Source organism: Homarus americanus, unplaced genomic scaffold, assembly GCF_018991925.1.
Source record: "Homarus americanus isolate GMGI-L3 unplaced genomic scaffold, GMGI_Hamer_2.0 scaffold39155, whole genome shotgun sequence".
NCBI classification, from domain to species: Eukaryota; Metazoa; Arthropoda; class Malacostraca; order Decapoda; family Nephropidae; genus Homarus; species Homarus americanus.
In genome coordinates this window covers 11,014,828-11,032,847 of record NW_024737042.1, presented here as the reverse complement: position 1 = coordinate 11,032,847, position 18,020 = coordinate 11,014,828, and the positions used below count along the sequence as shown (strand labels likewise).

General features: G+C 40.7%; 1 protein-coding gene across 5 annotated transcripts in view; it reads right to left on the bottom strand.

Moving 5' to 3' along the window:
* LOC121872712 (DNA-binding protein RFX2-like) overlaps positions 1 to 18,020 on the bottom strand; it is a 189,597-nt gene that overhangs the window by 8,371 nt on the left and 163,206 nt on the right. For all 5 annotated transcript variants that reach the window (XM_042375721.1, XM_042375723.1, XM_042375719.1 and 2 more), the window contains 7 exons: positions 16,058 to 16,157; positions 14,407 to 14,587; positions 13,478 to 13,751; positions 5,302 to 5,478; positions 5,028 to 5,174; positions 4,498 to 4,704; positions 638 to 793 (listed from right to left, as the gene is read on the bottom strand). In XM_042375721.1, the coding sequence (XP_042231655.1) occupies positions 638 to 793; positions 4,498 to 4,704; positions 5,028 to 5,174; positions 5,302 to 5,478; positions 13,478 to 13,751; positions 14,407 to 14,587; positions 16,058 to 16,157 (1,242 nt within the window). The remainder of the gene's footprint in view (positions 1 to 637; positions 794 to 4,497; positions 4,705 to 5,027; positions 5,175 to 5,301; positions 5,479 to 13,477; positions 13,752 to 14,406; positions 14,588 to 16,057; positions 16,158 to 18,020) is intronic.

Below are 18,020 nucleotides of genomic sequence, written 5' to 3'. Positions count from 1 at the left end.
TCATTATGACAGTCCATTTATCTTCCTCCTCCTTCATCTTATGGCTGCCATTACTGTGTTAAGTTTTCGGACAGATAATGATGCTGTTAAAATGAGTGACAGGCTTAATTCCCAGTCAGGCTCAAAATTCATTTAGTCTGTCATTGCTAAACTTCAATTTATTTTCATTATTAAGGTATTATGAGGAAACATTTAAAAAATTTTCAAATACTGTATTCTACAATTATCATCAACTGAGTCAGCAAAGACGAAGGATGTTTTCTGTACATGCAAATTGAGCTTCCTCCTTAATTTCGATATTCTGTATGACCACGTATTGCAGGGAAAGTCTGGATCAGGTAGTGTTTTAATCTCCAGCCACGAATTTCAATGAGTCTGGATGCAGATTAGATTGGGATGTTGTTGCAATGTTACCAAACCATATATTGCACAGTGAGCTTGTGTCCTAAACCATGATACTCCTAATGACCCTGCCAAAAATATGATATATACTGTACTGTAATCTAATGTTTTCTAGATTTCATTTCTCACCAACATAAAATATTGGTCTAACACAGACTGGACCTGTTGCACCATGGATAAATCTCTGACCTGCAGTATAATTGTCAAAAGTAAAAAAGATTTAATATTTACTCACTTGTTCTTGGACATTGTGAAAGTCCACTCGATTGAGGTCAGCCAACATTTGAGAAATTTGTGATGAGTTTTGGAGCACAGCCCTGGCAGCCTGAGCTAAATGATTTAATGAAGTGTAGCGCCGTAGAGTCTGAGCCAGTGATGCCACAGCTGTTACCTGAATTACAATAACAAGCTTTAAATAAATAAATATGTATTTGTAATAACTCCTATGTGTGATTACTGTACACTACTAATGCAAACAGAAGCACTGTTCAGGGAAAACTTATATTGTCACTTTTTACAATTTAGATGAGTAAACTACACAGTGTATAGAACAAATACTGTACAGTCAGTTCTGCTATAACGCGCTAGTTGTGTTCTTGTAAAACATCGTGTTATAGAAATTCGCGTAATAGAAATAACAGGGCTTATGGAGAAAATAGGGTTAGGTGCAGATTACTACTCGAAATCGAAAAAAATTTAGTAGTTAGCCTAACACAAAGGTTAGCACAGTCTAAATAAATGTTACATTCATATCTAATAATGAAATCATACAGTAAATTTAACACTTTACCTTGAAAGAATATGAATATAACTTGATGGGGGAGACAGGTGATTTTGAGGTTGATAACATCGAGCTTCTCTTCAAGGGTTATAGCCTTTCTTTTATGATCATCACCGGGAATGCGATCACCAGAACGCTTCTTGGAGATATTCTTCTTTACCATATTCACAGTTAATACCACAAAATTGGAGAAATAGTAAGCAAAAATCGCGTTACAGCAAACAAGCGTTCGCGTTATACAAATATCGTTCCTCTATTCATAAATCGCGTTAGAGCCAATTCGCGTTGTCAAAACACGCGTTATAGCAGAACTCGCTGTACAGGTAAATGAGGTTCAAATACATTATGAATTTATTTGAAGTGTGGAAATCATCTTTCTTAACAGCATATCAGAATCTTTAAGAATGAAATGCTTTCATAATACAAAACCTAGTTTCCAATTTAGCAGTACAATAAAAAAGAATACTGTACAGTAATACCCCGCTTTACACGGTTTCACTTTCCGCGATTTCGCATTTACGCAGTACCTCGCCAGAACCGGACTTTCACTTTAAGCGATGCATCTACCCATATACGCGCAGAGTGTCTGGCGCGACGCTATTTTTAGATTCGACCCTCCCGCCTTCTCCCGCTTGGGCAAGTCGCGCGGTAAGGTTGCGCAGTGGATGTCTCTGTTGCGTTATCAGTGACGTCATATGACGTAACGGACTGTGATTGGGCCATGCATCCTTACCTCCCTCCGCTGCTAGCTGTGATTGGTTTAAAGTAATATGACGTGTCCACCCGCGGGAGGGAGGGAAGACGATGCTTGACCTAGCCGCATCAGTTTCATCCCTCCAGGCCACACCGTGTAAACGTGCATCCATTGTTCTGTAAAATGGATTCCGCCGGACCACCGCCCCCAGAGAGAAACCTTGCCTTACCTGGACCCAGCCGCCCTAAGCCAAAGAAGACACGACGTTCCCTAAGCTACGAAGTGAAATACAAGATCATTCAAGATTTGGAGAAAGGAACACGTCAAGCTGATCTCGCGCGCCAGCATGGAGTCAACGAATCTACGATTCGTACTATTAAGAAGGATGCAGCCAAGATCAAAGAACACATGAGAATCAAAAAGTCTGCAGGTGCTTCAATGATCAAGTATTGCCAGAACAAGGTGCTGCTAAAGGTTGGAAATTTGCTGGTGAGTTACTTGATTCGTCAGGCGCGACGCAACATGGCGGTGGACACGCGATCCGTTCAAGACTACGCCCGTGATCTGTACGCAGCAGTGTCACGTAAGATGGGAATTGCAGAGCCCAAACCCTTCAATGCTTCCTCTGGTTGGCTGCATAGGTTTAAGAAGAGGAACAAGATTACCAACATCAACATTGGTGGTGAAGAAGCGAGTGCTGACCGTGTGGCGGCTAGAGATTTTCCTCCGTTCTTACGTGAGGTTATGGAGGAAGGACAGTACACCGACGACCAGGTGTTCAACATGGACGAATCCGGTCTATTTTGGAAAAAGCTGCCTACCAAGACCTTCGTTGTCCAGTCTGCCAGCAAGATTCGGGGCCGGAAGTTGCAGAAGGAGCGCATCACCGTCCTCTTTACCACCAATGCCTCCGGTACCTGTAAACTCAAGTTATCGGTGATCCACACAGCCCGCACGCCTACAAGAACGTGGACATGAGCAAGATTAATGTCCACTGACTGACCTCACGTAAGGCGTGGATGTTCTCTGCTCTGTCACTCTCCTGGTTTGATGACTGTTTCGTTCCCGACGTGAAGAAATTTTGCGAGCAACAGAATGTTCCATTCAACATTCTGTTGCTCCTTGACAACGCAACAGGGCACTCGCCACTACTTATGGATCGTCACCCCAACGTAAAAGTGGTCTTCCTTCCTCCCAACACTACGGCATTAATCCAGCCCATGGACCAGGAGTTGATATGCAATGTGAAAGCTGTATACTCTGCAAAGAAGTTTAAGCTCCTGAACGACTGTACCAACACCAAGGATGAGTTGCATAAGCTGGGTGACACCGATAGCGAGAGCAAAAGTGACGAGGACAAGAAACAACAGGTGGTGAATCAAGAAGTTCTTGTCAAACAGTTTTGGAAAAAATTTAACGTCAAACAAGCTGTGGACTTCTTGGTGGAGGCATGGGATCAGCTGTCTGTAGCTACGATTCGTCACGCATGGAGGCATGTGTTGCAGGGTATCCCAGGTGAGAGGCGGAGTCAACCTGTGATGGGTGAGGTTCAGTCTGTTACAGTGGCATTGGACCTTGCAAGAGAAGTTGCGCACAGTATTACAGCTGAAGGCTTCTCCGAGACCACCAACGAAGACATCCTGGAGGTGATCAGAAATTCTGAAATGACTGCCAACGAGATGTTGGAAGATGATCACGTCAGTGAAGAGGCAGGTGGTGCGTCAACCCCAGAAGAACACAAGTTAATGCATAGTAATGTTAAGGGTGCCATCGAGTGTGCAAAGAAATTGAAGCTCTTCCTTTCCAACGACCATGACGATGACAGCTATGAAGTCATCCATACCCGGCTGGTGCAGGCTATGGAGCCGTACATCAAGGTGTATCAAGACAACATCAACACTAGCCGTCAAAAAACATTACCGAGTTCTTCGCCCGCAACCCACCACAGCCAGCCCGAGCCAGTGATAGTGACAGTGACAGTGAAGGTGACTTTGAGGGATTTGTCAGGGAGGCCCTGACAACTATGGCAGATAGTGATGGTGATTCACCTGAGGGCCAGTAATCTGCCCTCTGCCTCGGAACCAGCCTCCATCCCCGTATGCCGACCCATCTCTTCTACATTACTGCCCTCTGCCTCGGAACCAGCCTCCATCCCCGTATGCCGACCCATCTCTTCTACTAACGTAAGTGTTAAACCTAACCTTTATTTTTCCGAACCTAACCTTAATTTTTCCTAACCTAACCTCTTCTATATTAATTGTGTGTGCATACCATCATAAAGTTAAGATAATATTTTTACTACAACATAGTTTTGTATCGTCAAAAAGTGGAGTTTGGGGGTCGGGCCAGTCTCTATTGGAATTAATCCCATATGTTCTGTTGTTCACTTTACGCGGTTTTCACTTTCCGCAATATCCTGTGGGTTCAATTGACCGCGTAAATCAGGGTACTACTGTACTATATTTGTTTTGTTTCGGCAATTTCAATTCTTAAGTTCTGATTTAGCAGATCAGTCGTCTGATGCCTCATAATTTTTTTAATGCTATGCCCTACAAAATCTTTGTTTAAACCATCTTTTCATCCTAATCTTAGTAATGCATAACCCTTGTTATATAAGTACCTTAATATTTACTACTTCTGATGGGCAGCCAAACATTGCACTTGACAACCAGGACTCGAGGCTTTTGGCAAAGTTTCTGATAGCTTGAGTAAGGCTGGAGGGGATAGATCGTAGCACATCTGGTATTAACACTTCCACAAGGTTCTGGTAGAACTGATAGTCAAAATTGCGCATAAACTCTAGTATTGGTGGAGCACGTAACAGGGCCTGAAACAGAGAAACTTAAAAGTTATCTAATATTTTCTTGGTGACAATTACTACAGCATATACAGAATATATAACAAAGGTTAAGTATATAATTAAATATACACAATGCATAACAAGCTGTTAACTTTGTAAAACTGATAAGGCAAGATTTAAAAGAGAATGTCATGATACTTTCTTTTACTCAAATTTGGGTATCCTTAGGTACGAATAAATAAATGTTGCAATATTCTAAATAATTATTGTAACATTCATAAACACTAATCTCAGATGCAGAGCTGTAATATTCTGAAGCACCTCCTAAACAACCTCTTGACAAACCTCACCTGAAGGACAGATGACGGTAAGAGTGATGCCAAGTCTCCATCATCATCATCAGACACTTCACTAGATGATGATTTGGCCACGTTAGTAACAGTGTTGTTATTGTTTATCGTCCAGAATCGTCTCCATAATCTTTCCACCCCTGAAAACTGTCAAGCACAAAGAGAAGACTTAGTAATAGTACCGAAAAATTCTGAAATAAGGTTTAAGGAAAATGTTATCAAATTTCCTTTCATATTGTTAAATCTAAAACTTCAGGGCTTAACAGTACAGTACCTGGAGAGTATATACAGCTTCCAAAATAGTTTCACAATGCTCCTTGTATAATACAGTAAATGTGTGCAGGTGAGATCTTGTCACCCCTGCTGGTAGTGGCGTTGTTCCAAAGTCTACCTGCCCAAATATAGGCACAGCTTGGCTAATATCACCAAGATACTGTTGGTTTTGAAGTGTCTGTAAAATAAAGAATATATATATATATATATATATATATATATATATATATATATATATATATATATATATATATATATATATATATACAGATAGACCCCGACTTACGACGGGGTTAGGGACCCAAATCCAGGTCGTAAGTTCGACATGGCCGTAAGTCCGACATAGATAATTTTTTTTAAATAAATAATCTACAATGAAATACAGTACAGTAAAAGTAATGAATAATGATGAATGGATACAGTACAGTGAAAGTAATAAATAATAAGGAATGGATACAGTGTGACTGAGCACTTAACCTTTAATGTAGTCAGCTGAATGCACATGGGGCCCCCATAATTTTCTAATTATACATGGAGACTACATTAACTGGAAACGTTTCGGTATAGAAAATGCGTGTCATTTGAAGAAATTTTTTTTTTTTTAATAAAAAATCTGAGGCGGTCGTAAGTCCCGACGGTCGTAAGTCCACGTAGTCGTAAGTCGGGGTCTAGGTGTGTGTGTGTATATATATATATATATATATATATATATATATATATATATATATATATATATATATATATATATATATATATATATATATATATATATATATATATATATATATATATATATATATATATATATATATATATATATATATATATATATATATATATATATATATATATATATATATATATATATATATATATATATATATATATATATACATATTATCATTTTCGACTTACGACCTGGATTTGGGTACCTAACCCCGTCGTAAGTCGAGGAGTGGCTGTTATACAGTATATACAGCTACTCCTCGACTTACGACATACTCGACCTACGACCGCCCGCACATACGACCTGCCTCAGTCGGTACGACCACCCGCACATGCAACCGCCGCAGTCGGTACCAAATTTTTTTTCAAATGACGCGCGTATTTTTTAGACTGAAACGTTTCCGTCCCGTACGAGACGTCGCGTGGGCTGGGTCGCCTCGTGGCTACAGCACCCATGCCGTAGAGCGCTCAGTTGGTGTTTGGCTGTCGTTGTTGTCGATAGTGATCGCACTGTGTACTGACATTATTTTTGTATCTAATTCACTTTAGAATGACTGGCAAGCGTAGAAGTGAGAGTGCTGGTGGTGCTCAGAAGAAAAGGAGACAGTCAATTACTTTTGAGATGAAAATGAAGATAATAATGCAGTATGAAAATGGAAATACAGTAGCAACCATTTCACGCGACCTAGGCTTCTCGCACTCGACCATATCTACTATTTTGAAGGACAAGGAACGTGTTCATGAGGTAGTGACAGGATCAGCACCTATAAAGGGAACTATAATAACGAAGAAAAGACAAGGTCCTATTCATGAGATGGAAAAATTACTTGTGGTGTGGAGGGAAGATCAGATACAAAAGCGTGTACCCTTAAGCCTTCTAACCCTACAGGCTAAGGCAAGAAGCCTTTTCGAAAGCCTGAAGGAGCAGGCAGGAGATGAGTGCGACCAAACCTTCAGAGCAAGTCATGGGTTGTTCCAAAGGTTTAAGAACCGCTATAGTTTGCATAGTGTAATGGTGAGTGGAGAGGCAGCAAGTGCTGATGTGGGTGCTGCCGAAGCTCTTAAGGGGGAGCTAGATCGTGTCATTGTGGAGGGAAATTATTTGCCTGAGCAAATATTTAATGTGGATGATGTAGGTTATGTATCTAAGCTACTGTGCCGAGTAGCAACCTTGTATATAAGCTACTGTGCCGAGTAGCACCTATGTATATAACTACGTGGCATCACTGCACGTGTTATGTGGCAACATTGCCCCGAGGCTGCCATATAGCAAGGCAGTCTCAGTCTGACTCTGTGGGCCGTGCATGGCACACGCAAGTCACCACTTGTATTTCTCCTATCCGTAAATATATGGACTTCAGTGTTACCCGGTGTTTCCCTACCCATCACTGCTTTCTTCAGGGAACACTTGGAACCTTCAGATGAAACTGGCTTATTATGGAAGCGCATGCCTGAACGGACATACATCCACAAAGAGGCAAAAACAATGCCAGGATTCAAGGACCGAATTACACTTCTGTAGGGAGGGAATGTAGCTGGTTTCAAGATAAAGCCCTTCATGAAATATCATTCAGAGAACCCAAGCAAGCACACACTGCCAGTGTTTTATCGAAGTAACAAGAAAGCATTGATGACCCTAGTACTGTTTGAGGATTGGTTCATGACTTGTTTCATTCCACGAGCCAAGGAGTATTGTCTGCAACAAGGGATTGCATTCAAGATTTTGTTAATTTTGGATAATGCTCCGGGACACCCACCACACCTGGACGACATGCACCCTGATGTTAAGGTAGTCTACATTCCACCTAACACTACCTCTATCATCTAACCCATGGATCAAGGTGCTATTGCTGCTTTTAAAGCGAATTATTTACGTACGACCTTCGCTCAGGCTGTTGCTGCTACTGAAGGTGAGAAAATGCTCAGAGAGTTTTGGAAGGACTACAACATTTTGAAATGTATAAAGAACATTAGTGCAGCATGGGATGAGGTTACAAGTCAGTGCATGAATGGAATATGGAAGAAAGTCCTGAAAAGATATGTAAACAGTCAGAGGATTTAATGAAGATGTAGTAATTTCTGAGATTAGTAACAAGATAGTGGAGTTGGGTAAACAGCTTGAGTTAAAAATTGATAATGAAGATGTTGAGCAGTTGGTTGAAAGTGTAGCAGGAGAGCTAAGTAACGAGGATTTTATTGAACTGGAAGCACAAAAAAATGCAGAGGAAGAAGAGAGTCAAAATGTAGAAGAAGAACCTGCACCCCACAAAAAATTTTCAGTGAAGCAAATGGCAGAGGTATTTGCTACAATTAATAAGGGGATGCAAATGTTTAACGTAATGGATCAAAATGTTGAGTGTTTTGCCAAAGTTGACAGAATGGTCCAAGATGCACTTGCTTGCTACAGGAAGATTTATAATAAAAAGAAAAAGCAAACTGTGCAGTCTAAATTGGACATACATTTTAAGAAGTCCCCCATTGCTGTCTCCTCACGCCCCACCAGTGCTGCCTCTTCACTCCCTAAAGATGATCCAATACCTTCAACCAGCAAGTTTCCCCTGTACATAAACCTGTCTGAAGAAAGCGACATTGATGACCCACCCAGCCTTATCTCCTCCTCTGCTTCATCCAGTTAATGTAGTCTCCATGTATAATTAGAAAATTATGGGGACCCCGTGTGCATTCAGCTGACTACATTAAAGGTAACTGCACAGTAACACTGTATCCATTCTTCATTATTGATTACTTTTACTGTACAGTACTTTATTTCATTTTAGATTTTCTATGCATTATTTTTTGCATTTTCGACTTACGACCTGGATTTGAGTCCCTAACCCCGTCGTAAGTCGGGGAGCAGCTGTATATTATATATACAGTGTATATACTGCACATTATATATTCAGTATATACTATATAAACTGTATATATATATATATATATATATATATATATATATATATATATATATATATATATATATATATATATATATATATATATATATATATATATATATATATATATATATATATATATATATATATATATATATATATATATATATAGTATTTTCTATATGTATAATATATATATATATATATATATATATATATATATATATATATATGCAGTCAACCTTCGCTTTACGCGGTCCCACATTCCGCGTTTCCACGTTTACGCGGTACCCTGCCAAAACAGGAATGCTCACATTCCGCGGTGCGTGTACCCCTTTACGCGGAGAGCGGCTGGCGAGCCGCGCCATTTTTGGATCCAAACCTCCCGCCATCCGCCATGTTGTGTAAGCGGCGCGAGCATGGTGCGCACAAGGTCGCCCAATCATCAAAACATTACCTAGTTCTGCACCCGCCACCCACCACAGCCAGCCCAAGTCAGTGATAGTGATAATTATAGTGAGGATATGGACTTATATGGACTTTGAGGGGTTTGACAAAGAGGCCCTGCAAGCCTCTGTGGTGGATAGTGATACAATTGATACAGGTGAGGGCCAATAATCTGCCCTCTGCCTCGGAACCAACCGCCCATCCCCGTGTGCCCCAGCCATCTTATCTACTAATGTAAGTGTTAAAAAACCTAATATTGATATTTCTCTTAATTATTAATTGTGTGTGCATACCATCATAAAGTTAAGATAATATTTTTACTACAACATAGTTGTGTGTCGTCAAAAAGTGGAGTTTGGGGATCGGCCCGGACTCCATTTCAATTAATCCCATATGTTATGTTATTCACTTTACGCGTTTCTCACTTTACGCGGGACCCTCCGGGTTACATTAACCGCGTAAAGTGAGGTTGACTATATATATATATATATATATATATATATATATATATATATATATATATATATATATATATATATATATATATATATATATATATATATATATATATATATATATATATATATATATATATATATATATATGAATATATAATATACAGTGATAGTTCGCGCCACCTGGTTAAATACGCGGATTGCCCCGCCGGAGGAATATTCTGTACAATGAAGTTATTGAAGTACATTCAAATCGCGCACCATTCAACTTGCGCACGGCACCGAACACGGGACACCGCCAGCTCCCGCAACCTCACACACACACGCATAGCTCTCCCTCACTCAGTCAGTCTCGCTGTAACCACGCTTGTGTTGACATCAGCATTGTAATTGCAAAAATATTACATTTCCATGAATGTACTATATCAAGCACAGTATGAATAGAATATCACTTATATACATTGACCCCTCCGTTAACGAACTCAATCCGTTCCAGAAGGTCGTTCGTTAACCGAAACCATTGTTTCAATGGGTTTTTGGGTAATTGGTTCCAGCTCACCGAAAATTTCCTAAATTCAACAAAAATGGTAGAAAAGTTCACTTACTTTGAGGTGTGTATGTAGAAGGCTCCTGGATGATGATGATGATGATGATGGGATTTAGAATCGGGGTGGAGGAGAAGAAAAAAGAGAAGGCATTGGGGTGGAAGAGAAGTCACCCCATGGCGCCATTTCACCCATAAAATTTTAGCTCTCTTGGTGTAATTCAATATTATTTTCTTTAATTCAACACTGCACTGCATTATATATTGTCAATATGTAAAATATATTTCAAAATGACCAATAATTTGCTTGGAAACACAGAAAAAAAGCGTTTAGTTGAAGAAAGTCTCAAGCAAGATGTTACCTCCAGTGAAAACAGAGAGAGACTAACTCCTGTTTGCTGTGTTAAGAGGCTGGATGCCGCGCATTAAACTAGTCACTTTACCTTCAGTTATGTTCAATAATTGTTAAAATGACTAAAAAATTGAATATTAAACTTAAAATTATTGAATAGTATAAACTTCTTGATATTTACTAAAATAGTAAGGAATTTAAGCCCTAGAACCGATTAATGTATTGGCGGACTGATACTAAAGCTGGTTGCCTGGTCAGTGCAAGCGAAAACATGTTGAGGTCGGTTCGTAAGAACTTCGTTAACCAAATTTTTTTTCGTTAACCGAATTGAAGATCCTTATGGAAGGCAGTTCGTTAATCAAAATTACGTTAACCGAGGTGTTCGTTAAACGAGGGGTCACTGTAACAGTATTTTAACCGAAAACTATTAAAAAAACGAGTAACATATCTTGAACATCGGAAGGTTAGGTAAAGTATTTTGTTTTCATGTAGTTTATCCTAATTTACATTGAAATACATTACATTTCAGCAAAACTACTATTTATTTCTGAGAATATGGAAGTGTAATATTTTTGCTGAAATGACATACGTATTACGTAATACAGTACGGTACAACAGTGTTTTAACTGAAAACCATTCGAAAAGCGATTACAGTAAAATCTTTTGAACAACGAAAGAAAGCGAAAGTCATTGTTTTCGTCATGATTTTATCCCACTTTCCACTGTAATATGTACGTCATTTCAGCCAAAATATTACATTTCCATATTTATTTAGTCACAGTTAAGGGAAAATATACTTGTGATGTAATATTTTAATGAAAATACGGTATCGTAGTTTTCTTTTGTTTCACATTTAATTAACAAAGATTGATGTTTCAAATGTAATGAACAAAAATTTACGTACAGTATCTATAAATAAACTTTAAAAAATTAATACTTTATGTTTTACATCGTCCTGTGCTACCATACCATGTATTTGGCTACTTTGGGCTTGCCATGATGATGCAAGAGATCTGCCCTGGCAACTGTACCGACACTCACAGCTGGTGGTGCGTTGTTTCCATTGTTTACTGGTAGTTACTGGTAAATATTCTTCAACCTAACGAAACTATTACCCGTTTAGAGGTCGACCCCCAATTTTTTGCCAAATAATTTGTTCTTAAAAAGTCGAACTACACACAGGTATATACGGTAAATAAGGACATGGGGGTCAGGGGTTTTTTAGAGGGGGGGGGCAGCAAAAGTACACGGATTTTTAACATTCACAGGTTTGATGGGTGTATTGGGTGATGGACGTTCATGGGTGTGTTGGGTGATGGGTGAGTCGGCTGATGGATGAAGTTGGTTGATGGGTGTGTTGGGTGATGGATGAGTTGGGCGATGGATGAAGTTGATTGATGGGTGTGATGGGTGTTTTGGGTGATGGGTGAGTTGGATGATGGGTGAGTTGGGTTATGGATGAGTTGGTTGATGGGTGTGTTGGGTGATGGGTGAGTTGGGTGATGGATGTGTTCGGTGAAGATTTGGGTAATTGGTTCCAGCTCACCGAAAATTGCCTAAAATCAACAAAAAAGGTAGTAAAGTACACTTACTTTGAGGTGTGTATGTAGAAGGCTCCTGGATGATGATGATGATGATGGGAATTAGAATGGGGGTGGAGGAGAAGGGAGAAGAGAAGTCATTGGGGTGGAAGAGAAGTCACCCCATGGTGCCATTTCACCCATAAAATTTGAGTTCTCTTGGTGTAATTCAAGATTATTTTCTTTAAATCAACACTGCACTGCATTATATACGGTATTGTCAATATGTAAATTAAATTTCAAATTGACCAATAATTTGCTTGGAAACACAGAAAAAAGCATTTAGTTGAAGAGAGTCTCAAGCAAGATGTTACCTCCACTGAAAAGACACCTGTATGGTGTGCTGACAGGCTGTATGGCGGGCAAAAAACTAGCTTCCTATACTTCAATTTTGTTCAATAATTGTTAAAATGACTAAAAAAATTAATATAAAACTTCTAAAATTATTGAATAGTATAAACTTCTTGATATTTACTAAAATAGTAAGGAATTTAAGCCCTAGAACCGATTACTGTATTGGCGGAGTAATACTACAGCTGGTGGACCGCCAAATGCAAGCGAAAACATGTTGAGATCGGCTCGTAAAAAACCCGTTAATAGAGGGATTGCTCGTTAACCGAAGTTAAAAATCTTATGGAAGGTAACTCGTTAACCGAAATCTTGTTAACCGAAGCACTCGTTAACCGAGGGATTATATATATATATATATATATATATATATATATATATATATATATATATATATATATATATATATATATATATATATATATATATATATATATATATATATAAATCAAGGTATGCTGATAACCTCAAGGAAACAAGAAAACACGAAGTTCCCAAGCGCTTTCGTGTAATTCACATCTTCAGGGGTGAGTACAGACCCCTGAAGATGTGAATTACACAAAAGCACTTGGGAACTTCATGTTTTCTTGTTTCCTTGTGGTTATCAGCATATACAGTACTGTATATAAATGAATAAAAATAAAGAATTACTAATTTAAAAAAAACTGTACTTTCATTTGAAACTTGCATGATATTAACTCATGTCTAATTGTTTCCACAAATCATGAAAGCACAATTCTGTTACAAATAATTTCAGTAAAGTATTACGAGTTGTTGACAAATACTGACCCTGTGGATATTATGGTGTAAGGACTTGGCTTGTATAGTTACCTGTGGAGAAGCCTCAGCAGGAACTTGAGTATGTGAATCATAGTGGGTGTCACTGTTCTTCTGCATGCTTGAAGTCACACCCTTGCCTTGTTGATTTTGTATCCCATTACCCTGTTGCTGATGTTGCTGCTGAGTTTGCTGCTGGTTGCCCTTCTTGCCGTTGGTTGCTGAGGACTGTTGTCGCAATGAGACAGGACTGCCATCGTCGTTTACATTAATGAGTTGTGACGTGGGCTTGACACGGATGCCATAATAATGATATTTACTATTACCCCTGAAAAAAAAAATTATAATCCACATTTGATGAAGAATGGGGTGCATAGTACTGATTGACTTTTTGTCTTTCCCCAGGGACCCAAGGCAAACTGTGCCTGGGTCCTTCTTTTTCCTTTCCCTGAAGACCAGACGTTTTGCCTAAGCCTCTTTGTCTCTGGTAATTGCGATTATCTAAGATACATACAAACATTTATTTCCTTGTGAAAAGTTCCATTTTGCATGACCATGATAGGGTGTTTGTGTCGGTGTTCCCCGGGTAAATCAAGGGCTTACTGTACCCTAATATAAAAACAAAATTTAATGGGATCTGGATTACAGGAGACAACTGTACAATGGGTTTTAACCTCTGACCTGAAGAAGCCTTACCTGTCCCTAAGATAGTTAACTGAAAGAAACACCCTACCTGGATTGTGTCCTGCTGTTAAACATACCATGACACTTAGAAAAACAGGCTCTACTGGAAGGGCAATTTATTTATATAAATCTTGCAGGTCACTTATTTATGCCTCATACATTATGCCACAGTTGTAAGGTACAGTATATAATAAGGAAAAGATACACAAGTTATTGGTATTGTGGCATCACAATCAGTACAAAAAAACAGTACTGAGCTAGCAGTGTGTGTTCCTGAGAGATTTAGAAGGAGCACATACCTAGTGCCGAGGCGGCGGGTACGGAGGCCAAGGAACACACTGCGGATGAGCTTGCCGAAAGAGGCAGCATTGACGGGGTCGAGCTTGTGATCAGCACAGTGACGGAGGTAGTGGTTGTAAAGGGTTGATCGTGGCAGACTAACGCCCTCAGCTGTTTCGTAGTTGTCCATCAACCATTGAACCTGACACACCAATGAACAAACTTTAAATCATAATTGCCAAACATTATGGAGAATTCTAAGATAAAATCAACTCTCTCTGGCTAAATAAATCTACATACTATTCCATGGAAAGAACAACAGTACTGTCTATAAAAATGCCAGGAACATAAATACAGTACAGTACAGTACTATAAATCTTTACTACATGATACAGCAATGTTTCAAAATTACTTTATTATATTTGTAAAGGATTGAAACATGAGAATACATATACACTACGTACTGTACAATAATCTTAACTACAATACGACTGGTAGTTTAAAATTCCATATTCCTATTAGAAAAACATAAATTGTACTTCTTTTAAATTACTTGGATGAAGTTGGGTGATAGATAAAGTTGAGTGGTGGGTGAGTTGAGTGGTGGGTGAGTTGAGAGAAGGGTGTGTTAGGTGATGGCTGTGTTGGGTGATGGGTGAGTTGGGTGAGTTGGTTTATGGATGAAGTTGGTTGATGGGTGTGTTGGATGATGATTGAGTAGGTTTGATGGATGAAGTTGGTTGATGGATGTGTTGGGTGATGGGTGAGTTGGGTGATGGATGTGTTGGGTGATGGATGTGTTGGGTGATGGATGTTTTGGGTGATGGTTGTGTTGGGTGATGGATGAAGTTGGGTGATGGGTGTGTTGGTTGGTGGGTGTGTTGGTTGGTGGGTGAGTTGGATAATGGGTGTGTTGGGTGAGTGGGTGTGTTGGCTGATGGATGTGTTGGGTGATGGATGTAATGGGTGATGGATGTATTGGAGTGATGGTGATGGATGAAATTGGGTGATGGTGAGTTGGGTGATGGGTGAGTTGGGTGATGGGTGTGTTCGGTGATGGGTGAGTTGGGTGATGGATGTGTTGGGTGGATGAAGTTGGGTGATGGGTGAGTTCCGGTGATGGGTGAGTTGGGTGATGGGTATGTTGTGTTGGCTGATGGGTTAGTTAGGTGATGGTGTATTTGGTCGATGAATGAAGTTGGGTGATGGGTGTGCTGGTGATGCGTGTGTTGGAAGCAGATGAAGTTACAGGAAGGTCAGCAGGGGAAGGGTCAATGGGGAGGGTCAGTAGGGGAGGTGGCAGGGGAAGGGTCAGTAGAGGGGTCCAGTAGAGGAGGGGGTCAGCAGGGAGGGTCAGCAGGGAGAGGTCAGCAGGGGAGAGGTCAGCAGGGAAGGGGGTGGCAGGGGAAGTTGTCAGCAGGGGAAGTTGTCAGCAGGGAGGGGGTCAGCAGAAGTTGTCATGGGGAAGGGGTCAGCAGAAGTTGTCAGCAGGGAAGGGTCCATGGGGAAGGGTCAACAGAAGGGTCAGCAGGGGAAGTTGTCAGCAGGGGAAGGGGTCAGCAGAAGTTGTCAGCAGGGAAGGGGTCAGCAGAAGTTGTCAGCAGAAAGGTCAGCAGGGAAGGTCAGCTAAATGATGAATGAGATAGAAGGGGGCCCGGACGGGCGGGTCACCAGTGGCGGGGGAGATGCGGGTGGCGTGGGCTAGGTTGGCCTGGGCGTCATTGTCGAGGGTGGGCGTGCTGCCGCTTACCATGTAGGTGACGCCCTCATCCTGTTTGGGTGGAGGACGCACGCCCATGGTGGAGGAGGAGGAGGCAGTCAGTGGGTGGTGGTGGTGGTGCGAGGGGGAGCCGGACCAGCGGTGACAAGGCACACACAAGAGTGCAGCACACAGGCAGGCAGACAGGCAGGCAACAGGCGGAAGAATCAATCACCATAGTTAATATCATCACCAATCAACACTAACACACCTATACCGTCACTCACACACACACACACACACACACACACACACATACAAATGAATGCTTGCATCTTCAAAAAGATACAGGCAATCATTTTTATGCATATTAAATAAACACATACACATTTAGTACACAAACAAGCACTGTCACACCGGTAAAGATTGGCCACATTCAGCCTGTGCAAATATAACTTCCTGGAATCTTTTTCATAAATAATCGGAACAATTCTCAATGCATTTAATACACACACACGCAGGCAAATACGAACGTGAGACATCAATCGTGGGTGATTAAATACAATAACACAGGTCACTCGCAAATTTACACACACACACACACAAACACGCACGCACGCACGCACGCACACACACACACACAACACACACACACACACACACACACACACACACACACACACACACTTCATAAAAAATTACAAAATATAGAATAATCACAGTACACTAACTTATGGCTCTACTTTCACTCACTACCACCTTGCATCAAGTGGCGGTGTAGTGGAGGCCAAGTGGAGCGGCGCCAAGGGAAGATACAATCCTTGAGGGGCATGTTTGATGAGCGTGTGAGAAGAGGGCGACGCTAGTTGAGATCGGGGCGAGGGGCGCTCACTCTTTGGTTAATTATTCAGGAGGCAGGACAAAAATATCGATTGAGGGTTGCCCCGGTGGTAGCCACACCAACAAACAGGCAGTTGCCGGGCAGCGAGGGGCGTTGCTATAGCTACTACACCCTCCACCTCACTACGGCTCCTCCTTCACTCACGCCGACATATCGTGACTCTATCCAACCTACCAGTCTAATATGATATTTTCCTGTCTGTCTGTCCGCCCTTTCCCTCGGCACCTAATTAGTGGCGCAACACTTACCTACAGACCTATTACTAATCCTCGACAGTAACAAAACCACGTCGAGTAGCAGTCCATCGCCTACCTCACCACTACACCAATGTTCATTGAATTAGCAGCATTGTGTACAGTAGTTAGTTCAACTCGTGCGCCAGCAGCAATTTGTGTGTTAGAAACCCGTTTAAAATAATGATGAATAATACCTCCAAATTTATGACAAGTAGAGGGAAGATAAAACTGAATCAATCTAAGACAATTAAACCCACATGTAATTAAAAATTTACACAAAAACAGCTTTCCAAAGGTTGACGTTCATAGTGAGAATCTTTCCCAGCCTCAGGAGCCAAATTAAGCTGCACCGAGCATCTAAGTCTGACTGGCAGCATCCGGGGGTTTTCATCCTAAGACACGAAAAAGGAACCGAGAGAGCACCACCACCTACTGCTACCTGCTACACCCGACACCCACAACACCTTACCAAGATAGACCCGGGATTACCCCCACCCCCCCCCCCCAAAAAAAAAATCGTACACTAAATTAACCAAAACTGTAGATAAAAATACGCACCAAATTCCAGGAGAATCTCATTGCTATTTTCACGTCATATAAGCAGGTGCAATTTTGTGTCGCAGCTTCAGTGAAGCAGTTAGATATCTTCCTACATCTATTACCGGGGGAAACATAACGTGTGAACCTTCCAGCTGTTAATCTTTGAGCCTATGAACCTTCGAGCCTATGAACCTTCGAGCTGTGAACCTTTGAGCCTTTGAACCTTCGAGCTGTGAACCTTTGAGCCTATGAACCTTC